General features: G+C 32.2%; 2 protein-coding genes across 2 annotated transcripts; one reads left to right on the top strand and one right to left on the bottom strand.

Annotated features, from left to right (window-relative positions):
• Positions 1-234: 234 nt before the first annotated feature.
• On the top strand, positions 235-5246 carry LOC110698188 (rhamnogalacturonate lyase-like). Its single transcript, XM_021875590.1, has 15 exons — positions 235-350; positions 906-990; positions 1502-1623; positions 1826-1882; positions 2273-2377; positions 2475-2594; positions 2679-2985; positions 3081-3236; positions 3347-3453; positions 3557-3638; positions 3727-3868; positions 3964-4123; positions 4205-4321; positions 4418-4541; positions 4636-5246. The coding sequence occupies exons 1-15, from the start codon at positions 256-258 to the stop codon at positions 4900-4902; spliced, it is 2046 nt and encodes a 681-aa protein (XP_021731282.1). The 5' UTR covers positions 235-255; the 3' UTR covers positions 4903-5246.
• A 121-nt stretch (positions 5247-5367) lies between these two features.
• Positions 5368-17563, bottom strand: LOC110698224 (probable rhamnogalacturonate lyase B). The gene is made up of 18 exons (XM_021875623.1): positions 17435-17563; positions 16643-16775; positions 16151-16569; positions 15969-16043; positions 9561-9682; positions 9424-9471; positions 8060-8173; positions 7768-7884; positions 7538-7673; positions 7274-7447; positions 7017-7175; positions 6826-6932; positions 6657-6747; positions 6420-6561; positions 6140-6299; positions 5923-6039; positions 5716-5842; positions 5368-5604 (listed from the first exon to the last, which is right to left on the bottom strand). Exons 1-18 carry the CDS (start codon positions 17561-17563, stop codon positions 5368-5370), a joined length of 2607 nt encoding a protein of 868 aa, XP_021731315.1.
• Positions 17564-18949: the final 1386 nt, after the last annotated feature.

Below are 18949 nucleotides of genomic sequence, written 5' to 3'. Positions count from 1 at the left end.
GTAGGGTAGATTTGGACGTGAATTTGGAGAATAAAACATTTCTTTTTCAGCAAAGATTTGATTATCTACCTGATTTAAATCCAGTTTATGATCACATAAATATGAATGAAATCGAATATAATTCGGACTTTATTTCCATCTTGGGCTAATTAAAACAAATAATCAAATGTGATTGCATTAGTGTTGTTCTTGGCTTCTTAATATATAATTCAACATTAAATTTTATTGAAAAAATCCAGGCTCAAAAATACAAAAATGAAGATTGACAAGGTCACGAAATGGAAGACTCTACTTTGGTCAACAATTTTTGTTCAATCATTATTTGCAGGAGATTGTAGGGGGAGAATGCAGTAAGTTCTTCAATTTTGTGCTTTACTAATTATGTTTATTCTTCATGCGTCCAAATAATTTGAGAATGCTTATAATATTAATTTGTGTATAGGTTATATTTTTCAAATAGAGAGTTAGACGAGTTGTTAAGTTTGCTAGATTTTTTTTTTTTTTTTTTTCTTTTGAGAAAGTAAGTTTGCAAGATTTTATGTGTGTAGTTACGGAACACTTTGAGGAAAGATTTCCTTAATTACCCTTACTCTCTTCTCATCTTCAAGTTATTGAGATTGACCGAAAACACCCAGCCTTTATAGTAAGGCCGGACTTAGGAAGAGTTTAGTCACCTAGCTAGCTAAATAAGAAGATTTTGATCAATGATCAACTTCTAATGATGCATAAATGTAATTGAATGAAGAGAAATCAATGAGGCAATAAAAAACATGTATACATGCAATTTTATAGCCTAAAAATTCAATTATTCTCAACCCATGCAACATCATAACATAACCGTTATTTTATTCGTACATGTTACTCTGTATTTATAAATTATTTAATAAAAATAAACTAAATTGCAGTGGAGAAGGAAAATCGAAAGTAGAGGCACCCAGCCCAAATCCGGGGCTAGCCACTGGTGTACGGGTCAATGCAACAGGCAATCAGGTAAGACTATTGATGTAGAAAAGTGATGCACTTCAAAAATAGAATAAAATAAAAAAATAAAATTGAAAGAGTATTAAGTGTTCGATGTTAATACAATAAGTAGGTAATGTATATAATAGACCCACAAGCCAAACAGCATTTAAGATGGACTAGACCAAGATTTGAGGCCTTGAATCCAATGGGCTTGGCCTAAGTAATGAACTTGATAAACTCAAGAATTTTGAACATACAAAATATTACTTGTATTTTTGTAAGGTATTTTGAGTAAAATTGTATTGTAAGGTATGCATATCAATAGATTCAAAATAAGCTCAACAAACAGATTTTTTATTTTTATTTAATTTTTTTTTTTTTTTAAAAAAAACACAAAACAAATTAGCTTATACAAATCCACTGCAATTCTTGCTTAAATATTTTCTCGTTTGTCCAAGAAATTATTATTGGACTATACGTCAATGATATTAATTACATGTGAACTGAGATTATGATTAACTGCAACATTTTATTGTAGGTTGTGTTGGACAATGGCATGATTCAAGTCACCTTTGCTGTTCCGGAGGGATACGTTACTGGGATCCGATTTGGTGGCCTAGACAATATACTTGATGTCACTAATAGGATATCTGATAGAGGGTACATACTACTTCGTTTAACATGATTAATTCAGCTTTAAGTTGTGTAGATATCCTAATATGGAATATAATGTTGCATAATATTTTACAACTGCTTATATTTCGATGCAACTATTTCGTAGAAATTAGCTGACATAACTAGTATTTTGGATTGCGCGTGACATGTAATATTTTTCTAATTCATATATGGTTAATCTATACAGGTACTGGGATATAGCATCAGCCAGTAACCCAGACAATGATGACTCGGATGAAATAAGGTAATTTCGACTACTATTCAAGCATGAGTAGAGAAATGTTCAAATCAGTTAAATTTATGTTTGTTCAATCTAAAAATTTAACATACACAAACTTATATGGATCAATTGATGTATAAGTGCAACATATGTACAATAAATTATGAGCTATGAGATAAATTTGTACTGTTATATTTCAAATATAATTTATTAAATATTTGACAAATATATTTTTAATTATATTCTTCAATTATTTTTACAAGTAAACATATTTAGCTTGTTCAAAATTAGTTAAAATTGATTTGAAAAGATTGCTAGCTGTGCTACTGATTGAGTGTGTTATTAAATTTATACTTCGTATATATCAAATTAATGCACTTATGCAATAATCTAACAAGTTACTTTGATTTACAGTGTCGTAGGAGCCAGTTTCAAAATCATAAGCCAAACTCCGGATAAGGCAGAAATTTCATTTGTATGTCCGCAGACTAAATCACTTCCACTACAAGCAGATATTAGGTATTGTATGTGAACAAATTTACGATGTATGAACAAGATTAAGATGCAATTTAATGATAGTTGAGGCTTAAAAATTATTTGATTGTTGATTATGTAGGTATGTGATGCTTCAAGGTAGCTCAGGGTTCTATGCTTATGCTATTTTTGAGCGTCAAAAGGGATCACCGCCTTTGAACGTGGATCAGATCAGGACTGTTTACAAGCTTCAACCTGACAAGTATTATAATCTTCTGTACCTTGTATACAATAGTTTTTATGTAACTGTTATGTCTTATTGAGGTGACATCAACTTTTTTGTTAGGTTCCGTTACATGGCAGTTTCAGATAAGCTACAAAGGTTAATGCCAATGCTACAAGACCGTGAGACCGGACAACCTTTAGCCTACAAAGAAGCTGTTCTCTTGACAAGACCAACCAATCCTAAGATCAAAGGACAAGTTGACGATAAGTACCAATATGCTTGTGATGACAAAGATAACAAGGTACATGGGTGGATTAGCACTGATCATGGAATTGGAGTGTGGATGATAACACCAACTGATGAATTCCGAATGGGAGGTCCTCTTAAACAAGACCTTACATCTCATGTTGGTCCGACCATGCTTGCTGTACGTATTCAAGCCAGAACTTTCAACAATTTCCTATATTTTTTTACTGCTAATTGTGCAAGCAAGATATGATCCGTTATTATCATGTTTGACAGATGTTTCATAGTACTCATTATGCTGGTCCCGATCTGATAATGAAGTTCAAGGACGGAGAGCCATGGAAAAAGGTATTTGGACCGTACTATGTGCACTTAAATTCCCTACCTGGCAAAGGAGATCCTAATATGCTATGGCAACATGCAAAAGATCAGGTATATATACAAAAAATTACCATATGGTTTTTATTTATATTCTTATGCAAGCGAACTTTATTAGTTAATCAGTTTCATGTCATATGCCCTGCAACTTTTGGTTGTTTCAGATGCTCAGAGAAACTGAGAGTTGGCCTTATGAATTCCCAATGTCATTAGATTTTCCTAAGGCTAATCAACGTGGATCTGTCGCAGGAAGATTGCTCGTCAATGATGGGTATTTCAATTCCCTAAATCTTTTCTTGTAACCCCTAAACTTGAAATCCAGCAGAGTATATACATGTTCTTAAGGTGATAATTTTTCGTTTTATGTATCATAGAGCAAAAGCTATACCAGCAAATATTGGGTGGGTTGGTTTGGCTCTACCTGGTGACGCAGGCTCGTGGCAATATGAAATGAAAGTAAGAAAGAAATAACAATTGTGTATGACTGCTGTAAGGTAAACCACACAATGTGAAACAGAGAACTAATTATTTGTTACTGCTGCAGGGTTATCAGTTCTGGACTCAGACTGATCGCGATGGAAAGTTCGTGATAAAAAATGTTCATCCTGGCACTTATAATTTATATGCATGGGTTCCAGGATTCATAGGGGACTATAAATCTACATCAACTGTCACTGTTGCACCAGGTATTGACCCTGATGTCCTGAAATGCTCACTCTAATTGACAAATCAAAAGGTTGATTTCTCATGTTATGCTACTCTATGGCTGCTTATTTTGCAGGGAAACAAGTTAGTTTGGCTGATCAAGTTTTTACACCTCCACGAAGCGGACAGACAATGTGGGAAATCGGAATCCCTGACCGTACTGCAGCAGAATTCTTTGTCCCTGACCCTAGACCAGACCTCACCAACCCATTGTTTTTACACGATAATGAGAACAAGTTAGTTTTTCCACTCATTTTTCCATTTCTTTGTATAACTATGGATTGTTATACTGACAGTCAGTTCTGTTATATTAACAGGTACAGACAATATGGTCTGTGGGATCGATACACCGATCTTTACCCGAAACAAGATCTTGTTTACACTGTTGGTGTCAGTGACTATAAAAAGCACTGGTTTTTTGCTCATGTACTCAGGTATTTCATGATTCAGCTTGCTATAACCTCTGAACTTCATAGTTGTGTATTCTTTTCTATTTGTCGGCTTTACTGAGGTGAAAGTTCGTGTTGTAGGAGGGTAGGACAAATGTATGAACCAGCTACATGGCAGATTGTATTCCCCTTAAAGGAAGTTGTGCCTAGCGGTAACTATACATTACATATCGCGCTAGCAGGTGCAACTCAATCTGAATTACAGGTGAGAAACATAGTTCATATAATATAATCAACAAAATTTTGATATGTACATTGTTTTGCTACAAATAGTGTAAATATTGTTTTGTGCTTTTCAGGTTAGAGTCAACAACCCAGACGTGAAGTCCCGTCCTGTTTTTACAACACTGCTTATAGGCAGGGATAACGCGATTGCAAGGCATGGGATACACGGAATCTATCGGTTATATAGCATAGGCATAAAGAGTGACTCTCTTAAGACTGGAGACAATACAATTTTTCTGACTCAGTCCAGGAACAAGGAAATGTTCCGCGGAGTTATGTATGACTACATACGATTAGAAGGACCCTCGGCGTCTCCTAGGAAATTGTTGCAAGAACTTTAAGTGGTTCTTCATAGTTAGATGTAGGACATTGTAATTTCTAAACACAGCTTCATTTCCTAAAAAGTGCCCAAATTTGTCGTGGCACTTTTAATAGGAAGATGTAATATAATAACATTGGCGAGCTAAACTTATCACCAAATATAAATACATCCCTTAGCCCTAAATTGATAGTTTTAATAATATCAATTCATAGTGGCTTTTATCACTATTTCTGGCTTTCAAGTTTACAGGTTTTTGGTTTTTTTTTTTTTTGTGTCCAAATTTCTGAAAAATCGTGTATGTTTCCTAGAAATAGTTTACTAGATTCCGTACATGACAATGGTAGAAATTCATATTGCTCTGTGAAAAATGATATTAATTAGTTGTGTATAATAATTATAATTATCATTATACAAAAGAGTTCAAAAAATGATGGTTCTGTGAAAACAAATCAATGTTATTTACAAATTAAACCTCGTACTTAGACTAAGAACTAGGACCCTCTAAACGTAAGTAATCATACATAACACCACAGAAAGGACTACTAGCAATCGATTGGGTGAGGTACAGAGTGTTCATTCCATTCTGAAGCAATGTGCCTGAAACATCAAAGCTGAACTGCCAATACAAGCCGTGAATTCCATGCCTTGCAATCGCGTTATCAAGTCCTATCTTGCTTGTTGTAAAGTGTGGTCTAGATGTAGGATTAACATTGAATCGAACCTTCAAAATCATATGATCACTACATCAAACGAAATTCCATAGAAAATATAATTTATTTAATTTGTTTTACTTGTATAAGTCTGAGGACTGTCAAACTGACAGCATACTTACTCGAAGTTGAGCAGCACTTGCTGATGCTAATGATATTCTTAATGTATAACTTCCATAAGGGTTTACATTGTTAAGTGGGAATTGAATCTGCCATGTTGCTGGCTGTAAATTCTTATTCTCTGTTCGCCTGCATTATAATATATGATTTTAGATTGTTACACCCGTAAAATTGTTAAACATCAACATACAGAAGTGGAAGATTATTACCTTGGTACATGAGCAAAGAACCAGTCTTTTGTAGAATTGCTAACACCAACCGTGTAAACCAGATCATTATCAGGATATAGATCGGTGTATCTGTCCCATAAACCATATTGTCTGTACCTGTTATTGTATAAAATTCAGACTTTAAAATTAGTACAACTATTTTAAAAGTATCTAGCATGATAGTATAAGTAATATTAGTAGAAGATGTTATATATACTTATTCTTCTCATTGCTGAGGAGAGCAGGATTTATGTATTCAGGACTTGGATCAGGCACAAAAAACTCTGCTGCTGTACGATCAGGTATCCCTATTTCCCAAAGCGTAGGTCCATTTCGTGGTGGCTCATACACAATCTCGTTCATATTGATTTGGTCGCCTATACATTAACATAACAAATCAATCATAAACATTCTGTAGTAGTTTTCTTATGAACTTACTATACTCGAGCTTAATTTTGATCATACAAATACAGACTTAGTGTAGGAAGAAATCAAACCTGGATGAACAAAAATGTTTGAATTATGTTTATGTTCTCCTAAGAAACCAGGAACCCATGCAAAGAGACTATATTCCCCTTCATGAACTCCTTTAATAATAAAATTTCCATCATTATCTGCCTTAGTCCAAAACTGATAGCCCTGTTATATCATCATTCAAAAGATGTTCATCAAAGGTAAAAAGAGTACTATACACATTACACAGTAAAGAACTATGTTGTTTCAATTTTTCTCACTTTTGTTTCCGTTTGCCATGAACCCTGTTCACCAGGCGCGGTTAACCCCACCCAAGCAGAACTTGCAGGTATCAATTCGTTACTCAAATATCTACAACCACAAATTATGATAAGTTAGCCTATACGAAGTATGATTCTAAGAGAAAGTGACAACAAAATCATTAAATACCTATCACGAATGAGCAATTGACCTCCAACAGATCCTCGTTGATGAACTTTTGCATAAATCTCGGATGATGGAAAGTCATAGGGCCATTTCTCAATTTCTTTTTGCAACTGATGCGTAAAATTTGTTAGGATATTTTTCCATAAATAACACATAAACGTGAATTATAAAGTTTTAGGAACTTTTTATACTACCTGTTGTTTTGCATCGCTCCAAAGTTGTGCATAAGGATCATTCGAAGTAGAAGCTTTGTTCAAGTAAACAAAATAAGGACCGATAACCTTTTGCCAACGTTCTCTATCCTGAACTGATAGTAGGAAATTTTGGCCAGCATAATGTCCACTGAAAAAGTCCTGAAAATTATCAACAATATAGTTAATAACCCAACAAGTTAATGATATCATAAACTTTGTATTTTTCGGTATAATTTACAAAAGGTTTGTGTACATACAATAAGGCTAACTGGACCCATATGAGAAGTGAGCTCTTGCTTGAAAGGACCAGCTGAATAAAACTCAGTACTCGCTTTGATGAGCCAAAATCCAACCGGAAATTCTCCAGAGGATATCCATCCATGTACTTGTTGATCTTTCATGTCTTGTGAGTACTGATATTTGTCCTCGACCTGATTAATTAGATAAGATATTAATTAACCATAATTCTCGAAACCATATTAGAATTTGTATATGTACCAACAACAAATATACATATGTACCGCGGTTTTCATTGTTGGATCAGAACTATTTGTCCATATAATGGCTTCTCTGTAAGCAAGAGGTTGACCATTCTTGTAATCTTGTTCCATTGGCATGAATTTTTGTATGTCGTCCGAAATAGCCATGTAATTGAACCTAAGATCAAACGTGTATAATTATGATTAGGAAGAATGCAACAAAATACTTGTTCAAATTAGTGATAGAAAAAAATTAAATTAAATCTTCTTACTTGTTTGGAAGTTTGTAGGCTACTCTTATTTGAGAAAGTGTTGTAGCGGGAAAACTTTGATCATGATCTAAGACGACATAATTGTATAAGCCGGAGGAACCTCGAAGCATTACAAATCTACAACATCCGAGCATTACACAGAATTAGTATAGCTAATCCTTTGTCGATTTTTAATTATCAGTTGGTACATTTGATAAGTTTATAGTACATTAGTCAATAAAATTAATGACTGCTTCAAAATTATGAACCAAAACAAACCAATTTTTTTTATTAAAAGCATTACTCCGTATACCTCTTGTCTATATTGATTGGAATCGAATTTTGATCTCCACTCCATTGTGTTGAAAACGAAAGTTCTACTTTATCGTCATCTTCTGTTATCACTTTGAAATTTTCCATATGTAACCTGCATCATCAAATAATTATGAGAATTTGATTTGTAATTCTTTTGTTATAGCAAAGCACATCATATACACTACTCCTACTTCGTTGCATAATATATGCATTATTTTGACTTTTTACACTATTTAATTATCAACTTTTCGTTTTAATTACATTTTTCACTCATATATGAATGAAATTTGAATAATATGTATAATATGTTGGGTTGGTTACTCCAAATATTTTTTCTATAATTGTTTATTAATGATGAATATATAGAAATTAATATTCAAAGTTGTGTTTTAACAAGTGAAAAATTTACCATAAGTGCCGAATGGCTAATAAAAATAAAAAAGCGAAAAAGTACAAAATGTTAGAAAAAAAATCATGGAATGGAGGGAATAACATATCAATGCTTGTATGAAAGAGCTCCTACGTAAATTTTTTTTTTTTTTTTTTTTTTTTTTTTTGCCTATGCTCCTAAATTCTCAAAAACCACCTCTAAATACGAGTATATGAAATTTTGTGTCCTATAAATTATTTGCTGGAGTATTTGTATATATTCTAAAAGTTTCCAAAAAATCAAACAAGGTTAGTACTAGCTCATTTTTTCTCTAAAATTATCTACTTAAAGTATCTAAAGAATTCTTGACATTGAAAGCAACTAGAAATATGGCTTGTGAGCATTCTAGAATATTATGACTACATGTATGATGAAGAAAGCTTCCGGCCATTTCTTCCAAGCTCCATCTTCAAGTATAAATATAGGTCATGGGCATTCAACCGAGGCATACACGCAAGAAGTCATACCTATACACAAAACTTCCTCCCTATCTACCATCCTTGTAAATTCCACAATTCTTATTTTGTAATACTCCTTTACGAGTTATAGTGAAAGTTTGCTTGTATCAATCGAGTGTTCTTGTATTCTCTTTATATTCTCTTATATTTATATAATGGATTATTTTTCAAGTGCTTGTTCTTATATTCTCTTTATATTCTCTTATATTTATATAATGGATTATTTTTCGAGTGCTCGTCGATATCTTGTGTTCATTTCCTTTCTACTATTTATCTTGACTTTATTTCTCTTTATTGTTACTACTCAATCTCTTACATCATTAATTTAATTCCGCTGCATGCGTTCTCAATTCAATAATCCTAAAATTTCACTTCAAAAATATATTATTTCAAATTGTGATATTTACATAAATGAAAAAAAAATTATTATTGTGAAAATAATAAAACATCAATTATTAGCATAATTAAGCATACCAATCCTCTCCTTTGGTATCTTCTGTTGTCCAAAAAATATTCCAGTACCTGAATAGTATATCAAATTCCAATATAATTAAAAATAATTAAAATGATGAAATTTCTATATTATTGAAAATTATTTGCGAAAAACTCACCCTCTACTGTTTACTTTGCGACTGGAATCCAGCACATTTTTCATTCCACCATACTGAATTTCAGCCACGTGGCCTCCCGGAATTGCTATAGTTACTTGGACAATTCCGTTATCCATAACAACCTAAATCAATAATAATATTAAATTAGGCTTCAAATTAATGTAATAAATTATTTAATATTTATTTTTTAATAACAGATACATTATATTTTTATGACATGTAAAAATCATCAAAAGTCAAAATATGAATTTAACTCATCAAACATTAATTACATGATGGACGCAAAATTTATATTTGAAATTAAGTATTACAACAGTTCTTTGTCTTGTTTTTATCTTTATTTTTACTTTTTTTTGGAGTGAAAAATATTTAAAGTCTAATGATTTGGATATATAACGTACATATGGTTGATTAGTTGATTAAAGACCAAAAAAAAAGAAGATATAGATATTATGACGTACATATTGTTGATTAACGCTTAAGGTAACGGGTTGGGCAATGTCTTTTGTTCCTTCATTGTCATTGATTTTCTTCGGCATATCACTGCATTCAATAATAAAAAAAGAAGGATAACATAGGTAAAGTTAATTAATTGCTAATTAAAGAGGTAGAATAATATAAGTAAAATTATGTGAAGAATTTTTTTTCATTATAGATATTCAGGTTTGCCACGAGGTCCAAATACAACTAGATGCACTAAAGAGATGAGTATAAAGGACAAAATCACTCTTTTAATAGATAAAAAAAAAAAAAAAATATTGATTGTTTTCATAAAATGTTTAACATTGATTTTTTTTTTTTCTTTAATGAATGAAAAAAGAAACAGATTTTTAGACAAATTTATTATATATATATAAACAATTTTGCAGTGACAATTAAGAAACTGATTTTTTTTTTTTTTTTGAAACATTAAGAAACAGATATTTAGACAAATTGATTATATTAAAAACAATTTTGCAGTGACAATTAAGCTTAACAATTATTATTATTATCATGAAAATAAACAAAGTAACGTACCGAAGTTTTCTTGCATTGGTATTTCCAAGCACCATTAAAAGAAATATGAAAAAGATGGTCGTATTCTTTGGAAGCTCCATTACAAAATATTAAGAACATGCAAATTCTGATACACACAAAAAAAAAAAAAAAAAAAAAAAAAAAAAAAAAAAGTTACTGCCAAATAAACACCAGTAATAACTTTTTTTTTAATATGTTGTTTAAAGCTTAAATTTTGTACATAATTTATCAACCCTCACCAAATACGTATAAATAGTAGTAAAGAACAAAAAAATGAATAAAAAAGATTTAAATTTATTTACCAAAGAAGAGTAAATCAAAATTGTGAGATTTTGCTTTTAAAATCTAAGCCTCTAGGGATAAATTTCGTAATTTAAAAATAAAAAAAATAAAAAAAATCTTTTTGACAAAAGACTAAAAATTTTAGTCTAATTGTAAAAAAAAAAAAAAATTCTCTCTTTGAAGAGCTTCTATTCAAGCATGAAATATAAACATGTAAGAGCTTTACCTTACAAATTTTGCTATAATATGATTTTAGTTATCTTACAATTGTTCAACTACAGAGAAAAAAAAAAGAAAAAATTAAAAAATGCACAAAGTATGCAGCCAAATAATCATATACTTCCTCCGTTCTTTTTTACTTGACCCGCTTTGACTTTTACACTATTCATCACCCCTCATTTGACTGTCTTTTGTGAATAATATGTAAGGAAAAACATGTTCATATGAAATCTTTTTGAATTCGTCTTAATAATTTTAAAGTTTTACATTGGTAAGTGTGATAAAAGAAACCGATCAAGTAAAAAAAAAAACAGAAGTAGCTACACAACTTAGGACGCTTGAAATTTTATCTTAAGATTTTAGAGCATTTTTAATTTAATTGCTAAAGATATTAAGCTACTATTTCACCTGGATTTAGTTATGGTGTGATTTTTTTAGTTAGATTTAACTGTGCAAATTTTTAGGTATTGCTAATTCAACTGAAATTATCTTTTTTCTTTTCTCCCATAAGAGGTTGCGTTATTTATATATATATTGAAATAGGGTTGCTAATAACTTAATAATCCATACGTTGATAAGGTTTTATAGAGATGGGTTCATACACTTGTCCAACTTGACAATGCTAATCAAGACATTCACCACAAATTTACAATGTCTTTTTGGTGATTATAATTTATTTTTAGTACAAAACAAAATTTGTCCGTCTTATTTTATACTCAAAAAAAAAAAAAAAAAAAAAAAAAAAAAAAAAAAAAAAAACCTCTTATTTATTGGTCGATGGTGATCAAAAACTTTCGTCTTAGTATTATACAAAGTATATGATTGAGAATGTTCTTAACTATTTTCACAAAAATTATGATCTTCATATTTTACGTAAAAAAGATATGGACAATGTCAAGGGAAAAAAAAAAAATCAACAATAGAGGGGACATACACGTACGTACCTCAAAGGTGTTTACGTTGAAGAAAAGGCTAGTGATGACTAAAGTATACAAGGCTAGATTGATAAATACTTGTGTAAATTGTGTTTCTTGAATTGTTATGTCTGTTAAGTAATAACGCCTACTTCGTATTAGATAATTTACAGTATAACATAAATCATATTAGGGTGTTTCCCAATCCTAACAGAAAACCACTTTAGTTTATGAGATTTATAATAATTTTATCTTATTAGTTTGTGTTAATGATTAAGTAGAAGTTAATTAGGATATCTTTATATTTTTACTCGTGTAAAATATTGAGGCAAGAAATCTATCTAATTGGTATTGTGGAGCTAAATAAGACGAAAGAGGAAATAATGTGTAATTTTGGAAAGTCCAAACCATTATTGACTTCAAAAGTTTTATCTTAGACTAATCGGTCAAACATTGTTTTATCTTTTTTTTTTTTTTTTTTTTTTTTGTGCTCATGATTTCTTTATTTTCCTCCATTAATTATTCTAAGCCAAAATAATTGATTATGCTTATGTTTGTGCTCGTCAAAATCCGCCCTATTCTCAGCTGACATTTCTATTTCATTGCCAAAATTACTGTAAGACCATGTTTGGTAAGGGTATGTTTAGAACGGATTCAATTAAACCATTACCGTTATCAAGTGTTTAGTTAGAATGCTTATGTAACAATTATCATTACCTAAGGGTAATGATTTCCACCCATTAGTTAACTCTCTAAAAGCTAAGGTAACAAATATCTTTACCCTCCTCAAACAAAAATAAAGAGAGTTAGGTTTAAGTGATTCCTTTCCATGTTTAAACCAAACAAATGAAAAGGTAACTGTTAAATGATTCATTTCCTTCTCCTTATTTAATTCTTTTCCACTCCATTTCCAATTTTCATACCAAAAGCCCCCTAAATATTCTACTCACAACTTTGATACTTGTGAATTGTATAAATTTGATTTAATAATGGTCTAAATTGATAGATGAGAGAACAATGTCTACTACAAGAGGGGGGGTGAATTGTAGACTATAGAAAATTTTGGGGAATTAAACTATCTACTAAGAGAGAAGACACTCGAGATAGGCAATGAATAATTTCACTATGTAAAGATGAATTACAATCGCTAATATTCTGCCTAGACTCAAGTTCCGTGAGGAACTCAAGTTTCCCAACTACGATCCCTCAATCGCAGTTTCTCACTCTTTGTGATTCTGCTCCGAATCACTTGTACAATGTGAAGAACTCTCTCAAGCCTCACACTTACAACTCTCACAAACCCCAATCCCAATCACAAAGTAATTACAGGATTTTTCTAATGCACTCAAAGAACTCAATGATGGAAGGAACTCAGCTTTAAAACACTTAGAAACTTTTTACGCTCAGAAAACTGAAGTTGTTTTTCCACACTTTAAAACAGCAACGTTGAATGCTTTTATAGGGAGATTAGTTAAGCCTCAACCATGTTCCCCCTTCCCCCTCAATCCCACGTTCACCTTAACTGGAGAGTTAGGATGTACGTTGAGGGAGTGGAGAAACATGCTTCACTGACTTGTCTCCCAAGTTCAACGTGAATCCACAATTTTAGGCAACCGATAAACTTATTTATTAAAAGAATATTTATTAAAAGATAATTATTTAAAAAAGAATAATAACAAAAAGATAATTCAAATAATTATTTAATTTAAAATAAACTTATCTTTAAATTAAAGAATTATTTAACTTTAATTTATTTCTAAAACAAAATCTTTTCACACTGATTTTTATCGTTTCCTTAAATTAAGGATTTCAAAAATTATTTTAAAATCTTTCGTAAAAATCTTTTCTGAGTCATACGTTAAGTTCCTTTAGGAACTCCAGGTTCCTTCAGGAACTTCAAGTTTCTTATTAGTTCCTTCCAACACTTTGCTTCTCAAGTACGTACAAGAATATTCTGAGTATTGGAGCTTGTGAGGATATCTTAAAAGCTTGCTTGTTACGTCAAGACTTCCAAACTCTTTTGTTCCTACTCCGGAACATTTAGCTTTGTACCTGAATCTTCTGTTCAACTAACACTTACACACATCATTAGTCAGAGTTTGTTATATGTATGTCAATCATCAAAATATTAAGGTAGTCAATTCAACAATATTCCCCCTTTTTGATGATGACAAACAAAAACAAACTCGGTTAAACTAAAAAAAAACATCCAGGCAATCAGAGTAACCAATAACTAAGTAAAACAGTTAAATTATTAAAGAAATAAAACAAACTAAGTTTAAAGAAGTCTGCATCATTCATGAAAATAATAAATTGTGAAATTTATACCTTTTCTTAAACGATGAAGACTTGAATGGAATCGATTTGAGTCTGGCTTTCTGAGTTTGCTCTCCGTTTTCCCCCTTTTGGCATTATCAAAATAAAAGAAAAAGCATGCTATATATAGTACTAAATTACGGAGGGAGTAGTAAATCCGAATTCATGAACAATCAAGCATGCGCACACAGATCATATGCAACCAAAATGAAGACATCTAATTCATAGAAAAACAGAGCCAGTTCCATTAAGTACAAACCGAAAGAAAAAAAAATTGTGCAAGATAAAATAGAAAATAAAAACTAAAACAAAACATCACTGTTCAATATAAATTGCAAAAGAGGCTAAGTGATGTAGGGTTAGACTGAGGGTGTTGTGGAGGTTGTTCAGGTTTAGGCAAGGGTAGATTTTCACGAAATGCAGTAAGGTAGGTCAGGATAAGGAACTTGGGGATGTTTCTTTCGAAAAAGGAACATGGTGGTTAGAATTTCATTGGGATTTTTGTCCTCTGAGTCAGATTGATGAATTTAGTTTATATGAAATTCACCCCTTCGTCTCCATCATATTCTTTGTCTCCTTGTGTTCCTCAGTCTCCCTTAAACTTTTTCTCTCAATTCCTCCTCTGTATTTCGTTTTATATATATATATATACATATATATATACACATATATATATATACATATATATATATATACCATCAACTTCCTCTTCTAACTCATCTTCTCCCTCAAAAAGATCAGCCACACTTTTGGCCTCATCTTCTTCAACAATATTTGATTCCCCCTCAGTTTGTTCCCTCGGTTTTCCAACAAAAATAGTTACACCATTTTCTACTTTAAGATTCAATTCAAACAGTGCCCTTTCACTTAAAGTATTTTCAGTTTCAGAGATATATGGTGGGATGTTGCAAGATTAATTCCAAAACACTGAAATACGAAATAAAGTAAGGGGCCATATGGTATGGTGTATTTGAAACAAAGGTAGGTTCCTGTTCAAAAGAAACATGAGCAGTAGGAAAGTTTGCAGGCACATCAGGGACAATGTAGGTGGAGTGGTGGTATGGTGGGAGTTTTTATGGTGGTTTGGGTGGTAATTGAAAAGGTGAAGATGGATCGATGGTGAAGTGACGGTTTTTAGGTGGAATGAATTTGGGTAAGTGTGTGAGTGGGGTGAAAGGATATGACGGTTGAGGGTTGAGTGGAGGGGTTTTAGGTTTTTAATTTGTAATTTTATTGAACAATGATAAAATTAAAAATTAAAAAGAAAATAAAAAAATTCTAATGGAGGAAGAAAAAAAATCTTTTTGTATTTTTGAGTATAGGATTAATGATAATAAAAAGAATAAGAAAATTACGGAAATAAAAAGAAAATTAATGATGATAAAAAAATAAGAAAAAGATAAAGAATAATAGGATAAAAAAAATTAAATAGTTTGCCAGGAAATTACGTGAGGTAATTTACTGGTTAACATGTACAGAGGTTTGTTACTTTAGAAAAAGGAACTTGGAAACAACATGGCTCAATTTGTCTTCTTCATCGACATAATCATATGATCACACACAAAATAGAATTGCACACTCTTTCATTGCAAGATTCAAGATTATGATTTTCACACCAAGGTTATATATAGAAATGCTCAGTCGTTTTACTAAGACATACCTTGGGGTTCCATGAAGAACTGCTCAGTTTAGCTTTATCATTCCGAGTTCCAATCGCATCTTCTCGAATTTTTCTCTACTCAAGGGCTTAGTAAGAATGTCAGCAATTTGATATTCAGTTTGAACAAAATCTAATCTTATTGAGCCCTTTTCTACATTATCCTTTAGGAAATGATGCCTTACATGAATGTGTTTAACACGAGAGTGATGTACTGGATCTTTTGATATGAAAATTGCACTAGTATTATCACAGTATATAGGAACACATTCTAAAACTATGCCTAAGTCACGCAGATGTTGTTTTATCCACAACAATTGTGAGCAACATGCAGCAGCAGCTACATACTCTGCTTCGGCTGTGGATAGAGCAACAGTATTTTGTTTCTTGGAACTCCAAGAAACTAAACAAGAGCCTAAGAATTGAACCATACGTGAAGTGCTCTTGCGATTTACCAAATCCCGAGCATAGTCAGCATCAGCAAATCCATAAAGGTCAAATGTATCACTTCTTGGGTAGAATAAACTCAAGTCATCCGTCCCTTTAAGATATCTCGGTATTCTTTTGACGGCAGTGAGATGCGACTTTAGGATTAAATTGGAACCTACCACAAAGACCAACACTAAAAGAAATATCAGGCCTACTCGTAGTTAAATATAATAAGGAACCAATCATACCTCTGTATTTAGTTTGATCCACACAAGTTCCCAAGGGATCTTCATCTAGTCTAGAGTTTGTTCCCATGGGAGTGTGGTTAATCTTTGCTGTATCAAGGTTGTACTTCTTCAGAAGTTCCTTGACGTATTTTTGCTGATGGATATATATGCCTATTTCAGTTTGTTTGATTTGCAAACCGAGAAAGAAATTGAGTTCCCCCATCATACTCATTTGGAACTCGCTACACATCAACTCAGCAAAATACTTGCACAAAGATTCGTTAGTTGCACCAAATATTATATCATCAACATAAATCTGTACAACTAAAAGATGAGTTCCTTTGGATTTTAAAAACAAAGTTTTATCAATTTTTCCTCGTTTAAAATCATTTTCAAGAAGGAACTTGGATAGTCTTTCATACCATACTCTTGGAGCCTGTTTTAGCCCGTAGAGAGTCTTGTTATGTCAAGTTTAAAAACATGGTCAGGAAAGTTTGGATTTTCGAATCCAGGGGTTTGATCGACGTAAACCGTTTCTTTTAATAAACCATTTAGAAAAGCGCACTTTACGTCCATCTGATACAGTTTAAAACCCATGAAAGGAGCAAACGAGATTAGAATTCTAATAGCTTCAAGTCTAGCAACAAGAGAAAAAGTCTCTTCAAAATCTATTCCTTCTTGTTGGCTATAGCCCTTTACAACCAATCTAGCCTTGTTTCTAACAATAGTTCCATATTCATCAAGTTTGTTTCTAAAGACCCATTTTAAACCTATAACCTTTTTATCTAATGGTTTAGGTTCAAGATGCTATACCTGATTTCTTTCAAATTCTTTGAGTTCCTCTTGCATGTCAATGATCCAGTCAGAGTCTTCTAAGGCTTCTTTGTGATTGCGAGGCTCCAGAGTTGATAGAAAAGCGTTGAAGGCACAGAAGTTCCTCATTTGCGATCTCGTCTGAGTTCCTTTGCTCAAGTCACTTATGATTTTGTCCAGTGGATGTGACTTTTGGTGCTTCCAAGGTTTGGGCTAGAAGGTTTGAGCGAGAACTCGATTAATGTTATTTTCTGAGGCTTCTGATTCTTCTGCTTCATTTTCTTCTTGATTCTGGTTCTCTGTAGTTTCTTCATTTTGAGGATTTTCAGGTGTAGGAACTTCAGTATGTACATCGAGTTCCTCCTCCTGATTTTTAATTACTCAAGTTGGCTGCTTATTTGGTAGTACTGCATCTTCTTCTTGATCTTGAGAGCAAACTAGACCAATCTCAAAGTCATAGTCTTCATGTTCCTATGTACATGGAAAAGGGTTAGTTTCATCAAAAATTATATGTACACTTTCCTCAACACACATAGTACGTTTATTGTAAACTCTATAAGCTTTACTGTTAATAGCATAGCCAAGAAATATAGCTTCTTCACTCCTTTCATCAAAATTCCCTATGTTCCTTTTTCCATTATTATGATCAAAACAGGTACAACCAAACGCTCTCAGGTGAGATATATTTGGTTTCCTTCCTTTTAATAACTCATAGGGTGTCTTATTTAATAAAGGCCTTAGCATGACACGATTAATAATATAAAAGGTTGTATTCACGGCTTCTGCCCAGAAGTTCCTTGGAAGATCACTGGCTATTAACATGGTTCGAGCCATGTCTTCTAAGGTTCTGTTTTTCCTTTCAACAACTCCATTTTGCTGTGGAGTTATAGGAGCCGAGAAATTATGACTCAAGCCTCCCTGCATAAAACATCAAATTTAAAATTTTCAAATTCAGTGCCATGATAGGATCTAAGATGTATCAGTTGATGACCTGTGGACTTTTGAATTCTCCTGGAAAATGTAACAAACTCGTCAATAGTCTCATCTTTACTAGATAGAAAAATAACCCATGTGAATCTAGATTTATCATCAACCATGACTAAGACATATTTCTTTCCACTTCTACTTTGAATTTTCATTGGACCACACAAATCCATATGAATTAATTCTAAAGGTTTCGTGGAACTCACCATCTTCTTGGATTTAAAGGATGATCGAACCTGCTTCCCTTTTACACAAGCATCACATATTTTATCACATAGGAACTTAATTGAAGGAAGTCCTTCTACCAAGTTCCTTGTTCTCAATTTATCAATTAGTGAAAAACTTGCATGACCAAAACATTTATGCCAAAGCAAAGGATCATCCTCAATGACACTGAGGCAGGTTAAGTTGTTCCTTGGAACTATATTAAGATCCATTGTATAAGTGTTTCCTTTCCGAGTTCCTTCCAGCAAAACTTTCTCAGTGTCATTCTGAATGATGCTACATTTCTCAGAATAAAAACTTATAGAG

Source organism: Chenopodium quinoa, unplaced genomic scaffold, assembly GCF_001683475.1.
Source record: "Chenopodium quinoa cultivar QQ74 unplaced genomic scaffold, ASM168347v1, whole genome shotgun sequence".
Taxonomy (NCBI): domain Eukaryota; kingdom Viridiplantae; phylum Streptophyta; class Magnoliopsida; order Caryophyllales; family Amaranthaceae; genus Chenopodium; species Chenopodium quinoa.
This window is presented reverse-complemented; position numbering and strand designations above follow the sequence as displayed.